This window comes from Periplaneta americana, chromosome 11, assembly GCF_040183065.1.
Source record: "Periplaneta americana isolate PAMFEO1 chromosome 11, P.americana_PAMFEO1_priV1, whole genome shotgun sequence".
Taxonomy (NCBI): Eukaryota; Metazoa; Arthropoda; class Insecta; order Blattodea; family Blattidae; genus Periplaneta; species Periplaneta americana.
This window is the reverse complement of record NC_091127.1, coordinates 144109371-144127991: the sequence shown is the minus strand read 5'-3', so window position 1 is coordinate 144127991 and position 18621 is coordinate 144109371. Positions and strand designations below refer to the sequence as shown.

At 36.7% G+C, this 18621-nt stretch overlaps 2 protein-coding genes across 3 annotated transcripts in view; one reads left to right on the top strand and one right to left on the bottom strand.

Moving 5' to 3' along the window:
• The window catches only part of LOC138709386 (neurobeachin-like protein 1), a 686489-nt gene that overhangs the window by 178269 nt on the left and 489599 nt on the right, over positions 1 to 18621 (bottom strand). The gene's annotated exons all lie outside the window — the stretch shown is intronic.
• LOC138709401 (cuticle protein 21-like) lies at positions 3780 to 13631 on the top strand. The gene is made up of 2 exons (XM_069840140.1): positions 3780 to 3930; positions 12940 to 13631. Exons 1-2 carry the CDS (start codon positions 3919 to 3921, stop codon positions 13516 to 13518), a joined length of 591 nt encoding a protein of 196 aa, XP_069696241.1. The 5' UTR covers positions 3780 to 3918; the 3' UTR covers positions 13519 to 13631.

Below are 18621 nucleotides of genomic sequence, written 5' to 3'. Positions count from 1 at the left end.
CATAAAAAGAAAGAAAGAAAGAAAGAAAGAAAGAAAGAAAGAAAGAAAGAAAGAAAGAAAGAAAGAAAGAAAGAAAGAAAGAAAGAAAGAAAGAAAGAAAGGACCTCGCCATTATTCCTTTCGATATTTAGATCCTCGAGCCACACCATATTTTGATATCATAAATTCCGGAGAAAAGTGTAACAGATATAGGGGTACAAACAAGGATGCCCTTCATCACCTACCTGCTCAACGTCTACCTGAAGGATTTAGTGAAGGACTGTCTTCAGAACATGGGAGGGGTGATAGTAGAAAGAAGAGGAATAAAGTGCGTAAGATTTGTTGATGACATGGTGTTGTTAGCAGGCGAGGAGATGATACTAAAGGATATGCTACTGAGCTAAATGACAGCTGTGAGCAGTATGAGATGAAGATAAATGCAAACAAGATGAAGTCCATGGTTATCGGAAGAAAAACTTGCGAATTCGAAATAAGGCAGTAGAACAAGTGAAAATCTTCAAGTACTTGGAGTGTATTGTAAATACTAACATGAGCTGCTGCCAGGAGGTCAAAAGGAGGATAGCAATGGCGAAGGAAGCTTTTTAATAGAAAAAGAAGCATCTTCTGCTGACATCTGGAAAAATAACTTAGGAAGATACTAATGAACTGCTTCAAGTGGATGTAGCATTGTATGGGGCACAAACAGGGGTATTAAGACAAAGCGAAGAGAAATTACTAGAATCATTTTAAATGTGGATATAGAGAAGAATGGGGTACGTGAAATGGCCAGACAAAATAAGAATCCCCTCGCAAATGTGGTTACGTCCATTTTTGGCTTTTCCCCTTCAAAATTTTCTAGAGCTCCTACAGTGTAACAGCGTAATCCGTAGTGAGATAAGTGGCCAACAGACTTGAAGTTCACATATTCAGTTTCTTTCAGCCCCGAACCCTTTGCGAGGAAGCGTTTTGCGTACCTTTTAAATTTTTCCTTCCATTTATGGTAGAAAGAATGAGTGAAGAAAGAATAATACTGAAACTGATCAGGAAGAGAAACAGAAATTGGCTAAGTCACCTCCTACTGAAGGATGCACTGGAATGAACTGTGAATAGGAGAAAAGTTCGGGGCACAAGAAGATATCAGATGATAGAAAAGATTAAGATATATGGAGTTAGTTAGTGCGGTTTAAAAGGGCGCGTCAGCTACTATGGCTATTTGCGCCCTTATCTAAAATTCTTCACAAAACAAACACAATACAATAATCAGAATGCTTAAAAGAACCAAAAAGCGTTGCCACGGTTAAAACGAGGCAAACAAATGCAGTTTCAACAGGGTGATGCATAAAAACCATAACAGTGAACAGATCACAGACCTGAGCTGGTATTTAAAAAGAAATAAAATAATAAAACATATGCCACCAGAAATAATTAATGCTAATAATAATTAAATGCTCGGCTGTAAAAGGTCCAAATGTTAAGTGTGTTAAAAATATATATGAACAACGAATGTATCCTCCGGATGTAAAGGTTCCGCAGGATAAGTAAAACGGATCAATAAAAAACTAACTCACCCTGCCAAGTCCTGTATTCGATAAAAAATCTCAGAATTGCATTTGTACAATTAAAATAATTTCCAAGAGCGTCACGTAGAGTCGGCTGAATTCCATATTGCCGACAGACACGGTCATATTTTCTACACTGTAATAAAAAATGTTCCACCGTTAGTGGAACATGGCATAGATCACACTCCGGTTGAGGCTCGCCACATAGGAGATGGCCATGTGTCAGATGACAGTGACCAATCCTCAATCGGGTGAGTAAAATTTCTTCGTGTTGTGACGCTCTTGTGGACGAATCCCAAACGCGAACAGTATTCTTTATTCTTCGTAATTTATTTCCCTCTTGTGCAGATCATTCTCCTTCCCATTGCCACCATAACGTAAGGTTTCAAGTCATTTTTAATATCTTGCCACCTCTCACGCCAATACACCTCAGATCCATTCATAGCACCGAAGATATATGGATCGTATACGGAGACTAAGAGGAAGGCGGGAAAGATGGAAGATTGGAGAATGTTGCGTTTGAAGTGAAAGACCTATCTTTGGGGAGAAAATTATGAATGAATGAATCATCCATTACAGATACTGTGTGTTGGTTTGTCCAATATGATAATGTAGTAAAGAAAAATAAAGTAATAAGTACCGGTAATTAAAAACATAAAGCTGAAATTGATTATAAAGTTACACCAACTCTTTTGCTCCTTTTAAGTGCTCTATCAATTCCCCATAGCCTATGTTTTCCACATAAGCCTATTAGTTAACAACCTGCATGTACAGACCCACAAACAAAATTTGGGCCACTCGACTGCATCAAAACGTGTTAGTCACTGGAGTAGTCCTCAAAAATTACTTTTAGTTTTCATTTCGGTATTTTCGTGGCGTCTTTTATGTCATCCACTAGTCTGGCTATTTGATGCAGACTTGACCTTCTCTCCCTTAAAACAAATTACACATCGTACAGTTTAGCAATCCAATTTCCACTAGTCTGCTTACTATTTACTGAATAATCTCAGTGCTACTACCTAAAGCTATGTCCCTATACAGTCTGATGAGAATATGCTTTGTCTTTATGCTAGGCTGACCAGACGTCCCCGATTTCCGGAGACAGTCCTCGGTTTTGAGTTGCTGTCCCCGGGGAGCAAATGTCCCCGTTTTTGTCCCCGGAAATTAATTTCGTCCATAGAAGTTTTGATTTTGTTTCAATAACATTTTACACGTAAATATTTAAGTATCGTGATGAAACTGCTACGATTCATACACATTTCTGAACGGTTCTCAGTATGAGACAGAAGAACCATCGAGCACAGTATGAGATATTCTGCAAACTTTGAGAAGAACATAGCATCTTTGTCTTTATTCGCGTTGCGCGGAAGTGTTAGAACTGCCGCAGAGTCCATTTTTAATTAGTTAAAAAAAAAATAGGAGTTTTTTGACAAGCCAACGGGTGAAAAGTGGCATTCCATTTGAAAATCTTCTCAAAATAGTGTCATTAATCATGTGTCTTTCAGTAGTAATTCATCATTTGAAGACTTTCTTCTATACAATGAATTCAATCTGGAGTAATGAAAAGTCAAGAGTAAAAATTGAAACAGTTAAAGCTTTGTTACAAGTGAAAACAAACTTTTATTTCTCAAGTGAAGAACTTAATGTGAAGCTGTACGGGAATGAACAGATCTTAAAAAGATATATTCTTCACACAGAGTTCAGTGTGTACAATATTATGTGAAAGACTTCCATGCACGCGTCAGTGCTGAAATTGAATTCTTAGTAGCTATAATCATATATAAGAGTTACGTGTGTTTATTAGGCATTTAATTCAAGCAGTTAAGATACCGTACTCTACAGATTTAGTGTGCAAAGTTCTATCATTGTACCTACTGTTGCATGTATTTTCTGCAACATTTTAACGGAGAGTGACTAGGTAAACGTTTGTGGTTTTTCTTGAAATTGCCGATGTCCCCTGCTGGATCATAAAAAATCTGGTCAGCCTACTTTATACACAATTTTAATAGCGTTTCGCTACGAATCTAGAGCACTACTCATTTCAACCCATACCGATTCAGGAAATAATGGAAAAGGCGGCAAATTCATCCATAGATAAGTGACTCCCACTGCTGCTCGCCGGAGAACAATTGTATGCAGTTAGCAACCTCTATAAAATTACCCCTGCGCCATGACCTGCAGTTGCACAGTAGTGGGAAAAACAAGATCAGGAGCAGGGACCTGCTTCGCGCTATCAAGGCCGCCTTCCCTCCCCCACTGATGGCGGGGCTCAGGTGTGTCCAATTTCGGCATTCCTACAGCTTGAGATATTGCATCAGATCTCACTATATAAAACGAGGCACTGCCGATATCCAGCAGTTACCGTCCAACACACACCACCATGGCATTCAAGGTAGGGGAAGTGGTCAATTCTGTTCAGTAAGATTAAATTTTTGGCCAAATTTGTAATTTCATTTTTAAAAATTTGCTTTTAAATCAGAACAACAACATATCATCAAAAAAAGCTTAAGTAATACATATTTAAATTGACTTAACGATATTTGTTTTATCCATTAAAATAACTTTAACATAAAAATATTACTATTATTATTATTATTATTATTATTATTATTATTATTATTATTATTATATATTGTATAATTTAACGAAGACTGTATCTCCTTTTAAAAATAGAGTGTACGCTTCCACACATAAATATACACTGTAAAAAATATAGGGCCTAGTTCGAATTTCATTCATTCCAAATAAGAATTATTTTAGAAGTGTAACAAATTTTTATTTTGATAATATTACAATACTATGCAGCTTTTTATAAAACAATTATATTACCGGTTGTTTTGCACGGTTGTGAAACTTGGACTCTCATTTGAGAGAGGAACAGAGATTAAGAGCGTTCGAGAATAAGGTACTTTGGAAAATGTTTGGGGCTAAGAGGGATGAAGTTACAAAAGAATGGAGAAAGTTACACAAAGCAGAACTGCAAGGATTATATTCTTCACCTAATATAATTGGGAACATTAAATCCAGACCTTTGAGATGGACATGTAGCACGTATGGGTGAATCCAGAAATGCATAGAGTGTCTGTTTTTATTCTGATAATATTATAGGCAAATATTATACAGATCTTTATAAAACAGTTATATTACAGGTTGTTCTGTATGGTTGTGAAACTTGAACTCTCACTTTGATAGAGGAACAGAAATTAAGGGTGTAGGAGAATAAGGTGCTTAGGGAACTATTTGGGGCTAAAAGGGATTAAATTACAGGAGAATTGAGAAAGTTACACAACACAGAACTGCCGCATTGTATTCTTCACCCGACATAATTAGGAACATTAAATCCATACGTTTTAGATGGGTACGCATATAGAGTGTTAGTTGGGAGGACGGAGGGAAAAAGACCTTTAGGGAGGCCGAGACGTAGATGGGAAGATAATATTAAAATGGATTTGAGGGAGGTGGGATATGATGATAGAGAACTGATTAATCTTGCTGAGGATAGGGACCAATGGCAGGCTTATGTGAGGGCGGCAATGAACCTCCGGGTTCCTTAAAATCCAGTAAGTAAGTAAGTAAGTACGTTTGAGATGGGCAGGGCATGTATGGGTCAATCCACAAATGCATACGGAGTATTAGTTAGAAGACCTGAGAGAAAGAGACCTTTGGGGAGGCCGAGACGTAGATGGGAGGATAATACTAAAATGGACTTGAGGGAGGTGGGATATGCTGCTAGGTACTGCATTAATTTTGCTCATTATAGGGACCGGTTACGGGCTTATGTGAGGGTGGTAATGAACCGCCGGGTTCTTTAGAAGCCATTTGTAAATAAGTATGCAGTTCTATATCCCATTTACATTTAGAGCTCTTCAATATTTGCTTAAATAATGGAAATAATTTAGTACTCTTATAATAGTATCTAACACAAATAATATCTTACTATTGTTATTATTATCACAGTCATCTGAATCTTTCCAAAATGCAAAGAGAAGTTCATGAGGACGCACGTCTAGATTAAATAACAAATGATCATTACTTTCCTACAGACAATATAAAAAAATCCAAAAGCATATTCATTAAGAAAATAAAAATCGCAGCAATAAGTAGGGTATGATAAGCATAAACACCGGAAGAATAGTCATTGTATGCTAATCACTTAATTGGACTGTCACTTGCGAAACTAAACAACTTAATAATCAGGATACAGAAATTAACATGAACCAGTAATTTCCAACATACCTCACCGATACAACAATCACTAATGTAACCGTGCTAAGTTTCATACAATAAACGAAATTGGAAGTGATTTTCTATTTTAAAAAATGCTATAGACTACAACATTCAAAATTTAGCCATCGATAAGAATTACTAAACTTTTTGTACAGAGTAATTACTATCTGCTGCAAGTTTATGAATATGAAAACTGTTCACACGGGGAAGAGAAAGAAAGCATTAGAACTTGAACTGAGTATCACGTAACAGAATATTATTCACATTACCATAGCAATCTTCCGGCGTTGTTGCCTTTCTGAGGCACAAAGAATACAAGCTGGACGATATTCAATGACAGTAAATTCATAGAATAAATCCTTAAGTTAGAAGGAACTGAATTTTCCTTTGCTATTTTGCGTTATCTCTTTTATTTAGTGGGAAATCAACTTTGTTTCTAGAAATACATGTAACATCGCGGTAAATTCAGTAGCACTTGCCAACGCATGGAAACAATCGTTTATCACAGCAGTATGGGCAGTTATGTAGTCAATGTTAACATCGGACCTACTTCACGAGGTGACTGCCCTTACGTCCCGCAGTACTCCGGCCTTAGGAGTGAAGCACGCGTCCCGTAACAGCGTTGCCAAACACTCTTTACTTAAAGCGATTTATTAGTAACTAAAGTATTAAAATATTCTTAAAGCTTAAGCGCAGAAAACTGATTGTTGGAACTAAGAATTCTAGACGTCGATAACATGTAAATGCGTTTAAAATATAATGGGATCAAAAATTATTACTTACGTATAATAATTATTTATGAGAAATCTAAGCGAAAAGGAACGAAATGGCAAAGAACTTTTCTATTTGCTTTATGCTAAGGTTTCGGCCCTTAAAAGAACTGTCACAGAACACCTTACACGTTGTATACTTTAGTCATTTTAAATCCCAGACCTCATCGAGATTTGAACTCGGACCTTTTGCGTGACAGGGTGATTGTACGCAGTCACCATACAGATTTGGATTTTAACTCATGGATCTTACGTCTAACGAATTTTTCAACTATTTGACATCTGAGAGCTAACGGAGATATCGCAGTAAACCTAACAAAATGTAGGTGTAACTGAATTCGATTCAGAATTAGTCCATCGTATTCCCCATTGCAGGAATAATTTTAATCAGTTATCTAACTTCATTGAGAGTACTCAAAGCAAGTTTCTTTTTTTGATTATTAAACAACGCTGTATCAACTACGAAGTTATTTAGAGTCGATGGGATTGGTGATAGCGAGAAGATATTTGGCGAAATGAGGCCGAGGATTCACCATAGATTACCTGACATTTACCTTACGGTTGGGGAAAATCTCGGAAAAACCCAACCAGGTAATGAGCCAAGCGGGAATCGAACCCGCGCCCGAACGCAACTCCAGATCGGCAGGCAAGCGCCTTAGCCGACAGAGCTACGCCAGTGGTTCAAAGCAAGTTCCTAGCGTACTTTTTCACCTTTGTGTCTTAGTAAAGTTTTGCCTAGTACAGTCTATAGATGTTAAGGCGTTTCATCTTTTCTTAAACAATCGACATTAATAGCAGTAGGGATCAGTCCCACATGTTTGCCATCTTCGCCCAAACGTAAAATCTCTGGTACTCATTTTTGTTCAGGATGATTGAATATTAGGGCTATGGTCAGGGCGAAAAGATTAGATCAATAAATAAAATCCGAGTCTCTATCGGGAATTGAATCCGCAACATGCTGGCTTGCAGCTTTAACCGTACTGTCACTTTTGTATCTTAGAAATTTTCATTTTTCTGGTTGCTGATTGTAATATATATTGTATTTATATACTATTTAGTCTATACTGCATTCCATAATATCTGACAGGCGACGTAAACATTACCGGCAGAGGAAGAGAGAAAGATATTTGCTAATCAACCAATGGCTGAGGTCACGTTCCAGGCTTCTCTTGAAGTGGACGGAGATAGAACGCTTCAGACCGCCCAACTTCAATATATGCCCGGAATATTAGGCACAACACGAGACAGCATATGAAGCTTTCAAGTACTGTATTTGTTGACAACATCATGGAGAACTGTCAGGGACATTGTCCTGGCAATATTATGGACAACTCGATAGAGTACAGACCATTTGTGTGAAGACTACGATTGTAATAGTCACGTTTTCGCAATTCCCTTTGAATCGATAAATTTTATATTATAACATTCACAAAACCATCGAGTGATTAATAGTAAAACTCCGATGTGACAAAATTTGCTCATTTTTTGTGACCTACCACAATTAATTTCACATTCCAATGCGCGTTCCATGTAATTATGTTACGATGACTCTCCACTTTACTCAAGAATTAATTACATATCATTTAAAGTCTACCCATACTCCAATACAGAAATGGTAAAGACTAAAAGCAAGGATTTCCTGGAGTCGTGTGGTAGCGTCGGGTTTAAGACGTTGCGCTATAAGCTGGAAGGTCGCGGGTCCGATTCCCGATGAATTCATGGACGTCCGTTGCTCTAATACTTCCGGCTGCACTATAGCACTGGAGTTTACTCAGACTCTATCCAGAAATTAGTACTAAAGATATTTCCTCAAGGTAAAGGCGGCAAGCACGTAGGACTGACATCCCTACTGTTATTAAAGTCGATTGTCTAGAAAAGTTGGGAGCCTTAACTTCCCGCTACGCAGTGGCCCTCTATGGCCTGTAATAGGAATACGTTTTAATGTTATTTCATATCCAGGAAAATAAGCTTTCATTTTCATCCGCCTACAATGGTCGTTAAATAGGAAGGACACTCGATAATTAACCATCTGCAAAAGACTAACACTTTATCTCTTGAGCTAATAACTGGGCGCTAAGCAGCTGTACTACAATGTATTGCCTGCTTGAAAGTTGTCATCTTTCTCAAGCGCGTGCGCGACTTAGTCGCAAGTTCCCGTCAGTGAGCTCTATACTAAACTGGTTCCCGCCCACAGTGAGCGCTATCTCTGGACGATGGAGAGTACCTACAACTTAGCAACACTCCCCGCCTAGCTTTTGATTTCATCATTCAAGCGAGTAAATTCAATGAAAAATCTCGAAAAGATTATACGTCTCTGCTGCTTATTATAGGCAATATAGGAACGTGATAACATAGAACGCCCGCCGTGGTGTATACAACATTTAGACGCTTTTACCTGGACTCTACCGTCGTAGGTTCGAATACTGATTAAAGTACGGAAGTGTGTTTGTTATCAAAATGTAATATTTCCTTTAGTGAAATATTTGGCCTAATACCGACCCCATGTTACGATGGCCCCCACTGTGTTTATATATTATCAGATTGAGAAAAAAAAACACAGATTTGGGCTATGGTCCAGACTTCACAGGATGTAACCAATGTGGATTATAGCAGAACATAACTTATCTACTTCAGTAGCACACTAAACTGATGGGTTGGCTTTGTAAATAACGACTGAATGGTGACATAATTCTGAGATAATAAACATCTCCAAGTAGTACATCCGTCATTGGCATGCCAAACTTCAGACCAAGTGAAAGTCAAGGAACGTTGCCATGGCGAACACCAAGAAATAAGAGGGCAAGGAAAGCAGTGCCTGATGTTAACTCTTCGTTTATAATACTATTACGTTATGTATACCAAAGAATCCTGAAGAATGTGTGAAGAGATCTGGAAAGGAGGCACGTGGCATGAATAGCAAATTATAAAAATTTGTGTCCTATTCTTATAATGCCTTGATTTATTTAGAATTTTTATAATTCATTATTATTATTATTATTATTATTATTATTATTATTATTATTATTATTATCATTATTATTCAACTGTGCATTTATTTCATAGCTGATTATGAATAAAAATACAGCGTGAACAAAAGCAACTGCTGACATATTGTAAGATAAGAGAAGGATTACCATTCAGTATGTAGTTTGATACTAGCTAGGGAGATCCTAAAGACAAAACCTTTCAAAGCACAGAACTACAAATTTAATTTATGTGTGCTCTGAAAACTCGCTAAAGCTAATATCTCCAATATATGACATAAATATACTCAGGTAAACGTTCAACGTGTAGTACCTTGGTTCTGTATACGGTAGGACGATGATTCAGAAGGAATTCACATTCCCTGAGAATTTCCTGAGATTTAATCAATTTCATCATTAAACCAGAGTCATTATCATTTATTAAAGACTGAAATGTACTCCAGCTTTTCCAGCTCTTTGTCGGAAGTACAGGATATGTTCTTTCTTTTATTCAGAGTATCGGTGTTCTGTAATTCTCCATTTTCTATTCTATGCCTATGTGAAATACATTTATTTATATTAATCTATGTTATCGTCAAAGTTGAATTAATTCGGAACATTTCAGTTCCTCCTCAGCTAATTCCGTTCATTCCACTTGACTTTTGCTGCTTGGATTTCAGGTGTTTTCTTTCTCGGTTTATCCATGCCTTAACTAAATGTAACGGCATTACTAATACTTTATCAAATTTAACTACTCTGTCTCTAATCGCTTTCCATTGCTCTTTGTATCTCACCAAAACTTCATCCATGTATCTTGTTAAAGTTACTAATATCCACACTATGTCATATAGATTAGAAGTTAATCCCGAATTCTAACATACTCATTCTCTAGACTGAGGACTGTTTCGAAGGCTTGCAACTTCTATGTATAAAAAATCTAATTTTATGCTCGACCATGCCGAAATGTAGTAATTATACACCTGGTAGCAGCCCTTTAATGGACCTCATTAAAGTACACCTATTCATTAAAGTTCAGGTGTTCCACCAATCAGAAAACACCATTGTAGCAATATGAAAGCGCAAGTATCGATTATTCTCGGATATGCAATCGAAAGACAACTAGCGAAACGTCACAGAGGCTGGAAATCCAATACTGTCGCAGAAGGTTATGTTCTGTTACTATAATAATTAGCGTTAATTGTAAATAATATTCAAATAAATTCAATTTGTCATCTCGTTTTTCAATGTCTAAATCAATTTCAAGGTTATATCTAGATTAATGTTTATTTACTCTCTAGATTATATCAAGGTCAATGACATTTGTTTCTCGGAAAAAATCAATACCTTCGCGTCTGCTCACATCTCACAATTTACGAGATATTGCACAAGGTCAGTTCCGCTCCCCAGTCAGATAAGAATAACATGAATACTTATGAATAATTTCAAGTTAGAAATATGGTCGAGCATAAAAAGTCGTATGAAACTTGCCTATAATGGTAATTAAGACGCTCGTATGAAAATTATGAAACTCGCTTGCGCTCGTTTCATAAACATATTCGCGTCTTAATTATCACCATTATAGGCTCGTTGCATAATGTACTATTGTATTTGCCGTCGACATTAATATTATTTCTCGTGGAAAACCGGACTCGTCCAATACTTTACATTTAAATACCATACAAACGTGCTAAAACTTAGATATTGTACACTCAGATAACCACGAATCTGATAATCAACGGCGGTTCAACAAATATCAATGCAAAAGAAATCTCAACCAAGGCGTTAGGGATAGATGATAAATACACTAAGCAATCCGTGGTCGGGAAACGAACAAGGTACCTGTTCAGCAAATGGAGTGGAGCTCTGATGCAATTGGAACACCTGGCAACGCTACAGTTTTGTAACTGGGAGTGTCGGCGCGCTGGAATTTGACGTAGGTGACAGGGAAAGCATTCCGCCCGATCTCGTAGCTGCGCGTGCCTCGATCTGATAGCGACTGCAGCTCATTATGTTCCATGTCGGTCAAAACTGCAACCACCGTCATATTGCAACGAGACGTTAATTCGCATTAGTCTTATCAGAGGGTCATGACCTAAATCTGGCCTTCTGCTCGACCTTGACTGCCCGGGCACAATGTGGGACTCATATGACTTGCAGTGGACACAATGGGGGACTTTCACTTGAGGCAGCGCAGGGCATCTCACTGAGAACCACAAATTCCCTACCTCAGATTCGAACTCGCGAAACTAAACTCCAACAGCGTCAAAATTTAATTCAAATATATTTAAAAAATTAAATCCTCCACCTAAATTCATTGGTGTGACAGTCGAAGCTAGTTACTCAAAGACTGTAAAGAATAAGCTGAGAAATTTTCAGAGACTTCCACAAATCATTTTTTTCTTAACAACAGTTCTTAAGTTTTGTTTACTTTTCGGACAAAAAACATTTCAAGTACTGTATATTAAGTACATCTGAAAGTATTTCAGAATTGTTTATTCATATTTTTTTAATAATAACATATATCGGATAAACTTTCTCTTAAGCTTCCATAAAATTAAAGTACTGTGCAGTATGTACATCTAACAGTATTTCAGAATTCTTTGTTCATATTTTTAAAATCGTAACAGATATCGTATAAAAGATATTAAGACACGATACTCCAAAATAAGTGTTGGAATACAACGTTTAACTAACCACTCCTCTGTTGGTATAGTTGAAACAAAATATGTTTCAAGGAAATATCTAAAGTTAAAAGAAAAAAACTATGTAATTAAAACGAATTTCTCTAATAGTAAGGCAGTACATGAAAGTATGGGACAAATATAAAGGCTTGACAATGAATGTTTCAGAAATTATACATCTAACACATTCTTACTAAATTACGAAACAGTCCTGTTGTAAGGTAGTGCAAGAAGAGGAGAAAGATAGGTACCCTGTTCTGAAACTCTCGTTTATTCATATATTAAGTAAAATAACTTAAATGTTGCAAATATATGAATTTCCTCCCTTACGTTGAAGAGTACATCAAATTTCTAAGACAAATATTGAATATTAGGTAATATTACGGAGTATTCTACCACAGAAAAAATACAACGCTTCAGCAAAGACACGAAAAAGAATACGCAAATTCAACATCATGTAAAATGTAAACTCTCAATAAGGTTTCTTCGAATATGTAAATAAATAATGAAGTTTCAAAATAAACACTCGAACACCAAATTGAACATTTCAACGAGTTTCAGTTAATGTATCACTAGGATTAGAACTCCGGGAGCTCCTCAAGTACTTAAGTTACTAGAGCAGAGAAGCTGATTCAATAGTTGGCAATAACTCCCAAAATAAGAAATAGTGTAACAAGTTTAGCGGTAAGAACCAAAATAACCATGTAGTTGTAAGATTGAAGTATTTTGTGCTGACCTCAAGCTACTATCCTACTTTCAGCTCGTCGTCCTCGCCGCCCTCGTGGCAGCCGCCAGCGCTGGTCTCCTCGGAGCTCCAGCTGTTGTGGCTCCCGGTGCCCCTTTCGCCTACGGCGCCCCTGCCCTGGCTCACGCCCCCCTCGCCTATGCAGCCCCCGCTGTAGCTAAGGTCGCCGCTCCCTTGGCTTACGCTGCTCCCGCCGTCGCCAAGGTCGCCGTCGACACCGACTACGACCCTAACCCCCAGTACAGCTACGCCTACGACATCCAGGACGCTCTGACCGGTGACTCCAAGGGACAGCAGGAGAGCCGCAGCGGAGACGTCGTCCAGGGCAGCTACAGCCTGGTTGAGCCCGACGGCACCCGCCGTACCGTCGAGTACACCGCCGACCCCGTTAACGGATTCAACGCCGTCGTTCACCGTGAACCCGCAGTGGTCGCCAAGGCTGTCGTCGCCGCCCCTGCCATCGCTAAGGTCGCCGCTCCTCTTGCCTATGCCGCCCCCGCCGTTGCTAAGGTCGCCGCTCCCTACGGATATGGTGGATATGCTGCCCCCCTGGGATACGCCGCTCCTCTGCACACAAAGGCCATCATCGGCTAAACTCTTTTAACCTTTCCCACTTATAATCCGTCCCGCTTCCATCTGCATGTATATTTCCACCGCGCTTTGTTCATACTCCGCTATTTAAGTGAATAAACACTACATAAATCTAATTGTTGTCTTAATATTTTACACCTTGCTCACAACATAAACACACTTCTTCTCATTTAATATGAAGAAGTGGAGCATGCAGACTTGGGCAAGAACTGCTCAAAACATAGATAATGAATTCACAAAAAAAAAAAAAAAAAAAAAAAAAGCATGACTTTTGTGAAACAATCGTTCCACTATTGTTAAATTTGCATGCAATTCTTCTCTACCTGAAGTTATGAATGAAGAAGTCCATGGGGGAAGGCTATTTAAATGTTACTTTACAGAATGAAGAACACAACTTTCTACCAATGCTTCCACAATACGTTGTCGGTACACCGTTGGGCGAAAGGCTATAACGTTGACTTCCCATGCCGAAGTTAGAGTCCAAGCAGCAACTTTGGAGATTATGGATGTTATTTAAATGGGTTAATAGAAATACTCTCATAACTTAATTCAGCTATTTTTCCAGTCACTGTCAGCCATAAAACAAAAGAGATAGACAAAACCGTACTGCTACCTTAATGAGTCCAAAGACCTGATAGTCAACTGTAGATGCAACATTTCTTTAACTATGAGAGATACTTTTAAAGACTTGGTTTGTTGGAGCTATGAAGGTAAATCAAGACTTGCATTCTTGTTTAATTAAATATTCTTACACAGATTTTTGACTGAACCATGTTCTCCACACTTCCATTTCGTAACAACCTAAATGATCTAATAAATAAAAACATAATAGCTGACTGGCATACAATTCACTTTCCAAAATACCGAAAATATATGCTACATGGAAGACGCTAAACAAAGAATTACGTGAAAGTACACCATCAGTTCGTTACTTTTCAAGATTTTTTAAATTTGTACCCGATATAAATATACTCCAGTTTAAAAGTTTCAACATATCTCTCTCTATTCCGGAAAATCCTACATAGGGTTTAGATAATTTAATATTGTACTCTGAGACGAAGGTTCAGTTAAGAAAAGCACTATACCATTGCTGATATAGAATATTTCTTCATAGATATGGGAGGAAGTTCGCAAATTTAAGCAACAGTATTATTATATACAGTCATGATATACAATCCTGCAAAAGTTACACACTTCCACAACTGAATTATATAAATAAGTTTGAAGATACACTAATATCCCTGCATCTTCTTCTAATTATTTGGTATGATCAATGAGCACAAATTTCATAATAAAGTCTTACGTAAGCATCTGCCCAAAGAAACAATATTTAAAATCTTGTGGAACTATAGTTCATACGTTTTTGGAAGGCACAACAGTCGGGAACAGGTGGAGTTTGTCCAGGGTGACTGGCACATGACAGGAGTGCAACTTAGATATGCATTAATTACATATTCGACACGTAGTGAATTCTCTTTGTCTTTTACTCTCTCCCGCTAGCAGTTTAGCAACATCGTAGTAATTCTGCATGAGTATTGGCTAAAATCATGTGCTTTGTAAAGGCGTATGCCGTATAGTCGGTTCAAAATGACATCAACATAATTAAAACAGTTTGTGAAGCCTAAAAAATGATAAAAGGCGTAAAAATCAGAGTCATTTCTTCACGCCAGCAATAAAAACTAAGAATCATGTATCATGTAAGTCTTATGAGTAGTTTTATTGTATCAATTCAACATCAGTTCTTTTCAAGGAAGATATGATATTTATCACGGAGCAGGTAAGTCACTTAAGTGTCAACATTTTTTATCTAATGAAACCTTCAAAAACTTAACTCGTTTAATTTCATATGCACATTAGATTATAAATAACAAACCTTCGCTAAACAAAGTAGCAGCATGAGTAAACATCTTTAGCTGCAATGAATTCACCTCTCGTATGTATAAAATATATCATAAGCATTGTTGCGTTGATTCAGAATTTCAATTCCAGTACTGAAGCACAAAAGTATGTTAAAATATACAACCAAACTCATCACAAGACTCTACTTCCACCCAAGTACTGAATGAATCATCGTAACGTAGCATACTCGTAAAAATATTCATATTAATCACAAAGAAGTACTAAAGAGATAACATATGATCAACTACTTCACATTTTTCTTGCATATTTAAAATAAAACTACGAGCCTAAAATAATTCAAGAGACAAGTAAGTATACCAAAGAATTATGATATTAAAGAAAAGTTACAGTTATTTGTTAGCTTCTGAAAATAATAATTCGAGAGAAGGTATAGTATAAAAATTGTCCCAATACATTCAACTTCCGAAATTAATAAGTATTCCAAATCAGAAATAGATTCTGTTTTTTATGTATGCAGTGTATAGTCTGAAAAATACAGTATATTAGAATCGAAATACATTAATGTCTTCGAGGAACATCGGGATATCTAAACAAAAAGTATATGAAAACTATGAAGAGTTCGTGTCTTATACCTGCATTAAAGTCTCCCTTTATATAGTCCTGTTATCATAATTGTTTTCATACTATCATGTACTATAGAGGATTTGACGTTAAGAAAAAAGCATTGAGCATATGGGGCTATTCCATCAACTGACCAGTTGCCATAGAAACGTCTGCCTAGCACATAGCTTGTATAATGTATTAGACAAGGTCCATAAAACTAATGCTTTTTTCTTAACGTGGAATCCTTTATAGCAAATTGAATCTTTGCTACTGTTACAACAGTTGTAACACTTACTATGGTATCAAGAAATTTAAATTTGTATAGTATTCTTTGTCATTTAGACAGTCTGCTATGGGAGAAAGAATATTAAAACGTTAACTGAAAACTACAGAAGTTTAGTACGTATACGTTTAAAAATACATTTAAGCAAGTACACAAGGACTCCGTTCCGAAATTTCTCTACCCGGAAAGAGTTCCACCTTTTCGTCGCTCTCGTAGGTCTAATACAAAAACGACCATGGAAGAGGAAGAGAAAGGAATGATGGTAGTAGTATTTTATTTAACGATGCTTCTAACTGTCAAATGTCCTCTGTGTCGAAATTAAACATAGGCAAGAAATGGAAGACAAATTTTCTCAGCAGACTTCTACTAGAGACGGGATTCTTTAACAGCAGTAAATATACACCACGTGACCTACAGTTTTACTTCCCTACAGAAGGAAGCCACGCAAAGGATTTTATTCATAGGATTATGTAAAAAAACAATTTTATTAGAGATCATGTTTTTCATAGTACAACGAGCTGTAGTTTTTCAACAGAGAATAATATTGTAAATTCCAGTAGGCTTCTGCTGCATTGTACAAGAATATTTGAAAATTATAATAATTGTGTATTATGAATGTATGTGGATTTCTATACAAAAATTATTTGGAAATGAAGATCTCTGTCTTATTCTTGCACAAGCGTCCTAGTATAACAAGCACTAGACATTCAAAGGCTGTTTGTTTTAATATGCACTGGGACTGTGAACATAAATAGATTTAAAACCACATCACGTCACTTTCACATTTTATATGCATTCAAGTCTCTCTGAATTAATCATAATAGCAACGAGTTCTTTTACAGACACATTTCAGCTTCTACACGGACATCAATATTAAAACCACAATGTCTCATACACGCACTGGAGTCTCTAAATTGACACATCATAAAAGTACTTTCTTATACATGTCTTTGTTTCTTTACGCATAAATAAATGTACGTCATAGGAGATTTCAGTCCAATACTTATATCTGATAAACAAGAATCCGTAATCTCTTAGATTTGCTTTGTGTGTGTCAAACTGTCTCTAAACGAAGAGTAATTTTCATTGTTTTATATGCGAATTTCTCTATTTAACAATAATTATACACCACAACATTTTCTTCTTAAGCAGTTTTTTAAGTCTCTATAGCAAATACAGAGTGGGCGAAAAGTCGCTTTCCCTAAACACTTCCTTACACTTAATTACATTCAACGTACATTTGATAACACATTCCTTTACAGGTATTGTTCAAACTGGAGCTCCTGTTTCTCGATACACAATTTACAAAGTTTAGGTACTGATCTACACATAACAGAACATAACTGACGACTTTCATCGATTTTCACGAATGACTATCCGATTATCTGTCGCAACTGATGCAGATCCTGCGATTTCTGAGCAAAAAATTCATTTTTCAGGATACCCCGCGGCGAAAAATCACATCGTGTCAGGTCGCATGATCTGGGTGGCCTTTCTGTTGTGCCACAACGGCCAATCCATTCATGGAATTGCTGGTTCAAGAAGTCCCTCACTCCTGCACCAAAATGAGGTGGTGTTCCATCCTGTTGCCATATCAAATGCATATCGGCAAAAAGAAGGCAGTTTTCAACTTCAGGAATAATCGCCTCTTGTAACATGTATGTGTATATACATTATGTAACCGTTCCTTAAAAAAGAATGGTCCAATGAAACCAGATATTCGTTTGTTCAAGTTATAATATCTATATATGTGTATAAGTATGAAACCTAAAAACGAATATTGGGGAAAGTAACTTATAACCCTCCTTGTACATCTAATACCAAATTTGGGAGTTTGTTTTATATATGTACGAGTATTTGGAAGAGTAATTCTAAACAAGAAATATTTTACGACTTAAGCAATGTAGTTTAAAAAAACACGTAGCACAAAAAGTATAATCTTAAAAAGTATAATCTTAAAGAGTATAAATTATTTGAAATTCATGATTATGTTTCCTGTGAAATACAATGAAGTCTCCAAATAAAACGCAACTACATTGATACACCATAAAGAAGAATGTCTTATACACGCATTGGAATCACTACAATTAAAACAATCCTAAAACCATTGTTCGTTTACATTCCGTATATGAAGTAAGCGTTCTAAAAGAATAAAATTAAAAGTCAAAGTTTTTTATCCACAGGAGTCTAAACGATTCGCAATTTGAAGATATAATATTATTGCTTTGAATGTTAGGGCAGTTACGTTCAAACTATAAATTGGATGCAAACATAAAAAGTAGTCTACATATCTTACCATTATAAGTTATTACAAATTAAAAACCATAATATTTTCCGTTAAATGAATCCAATAAAGCCTC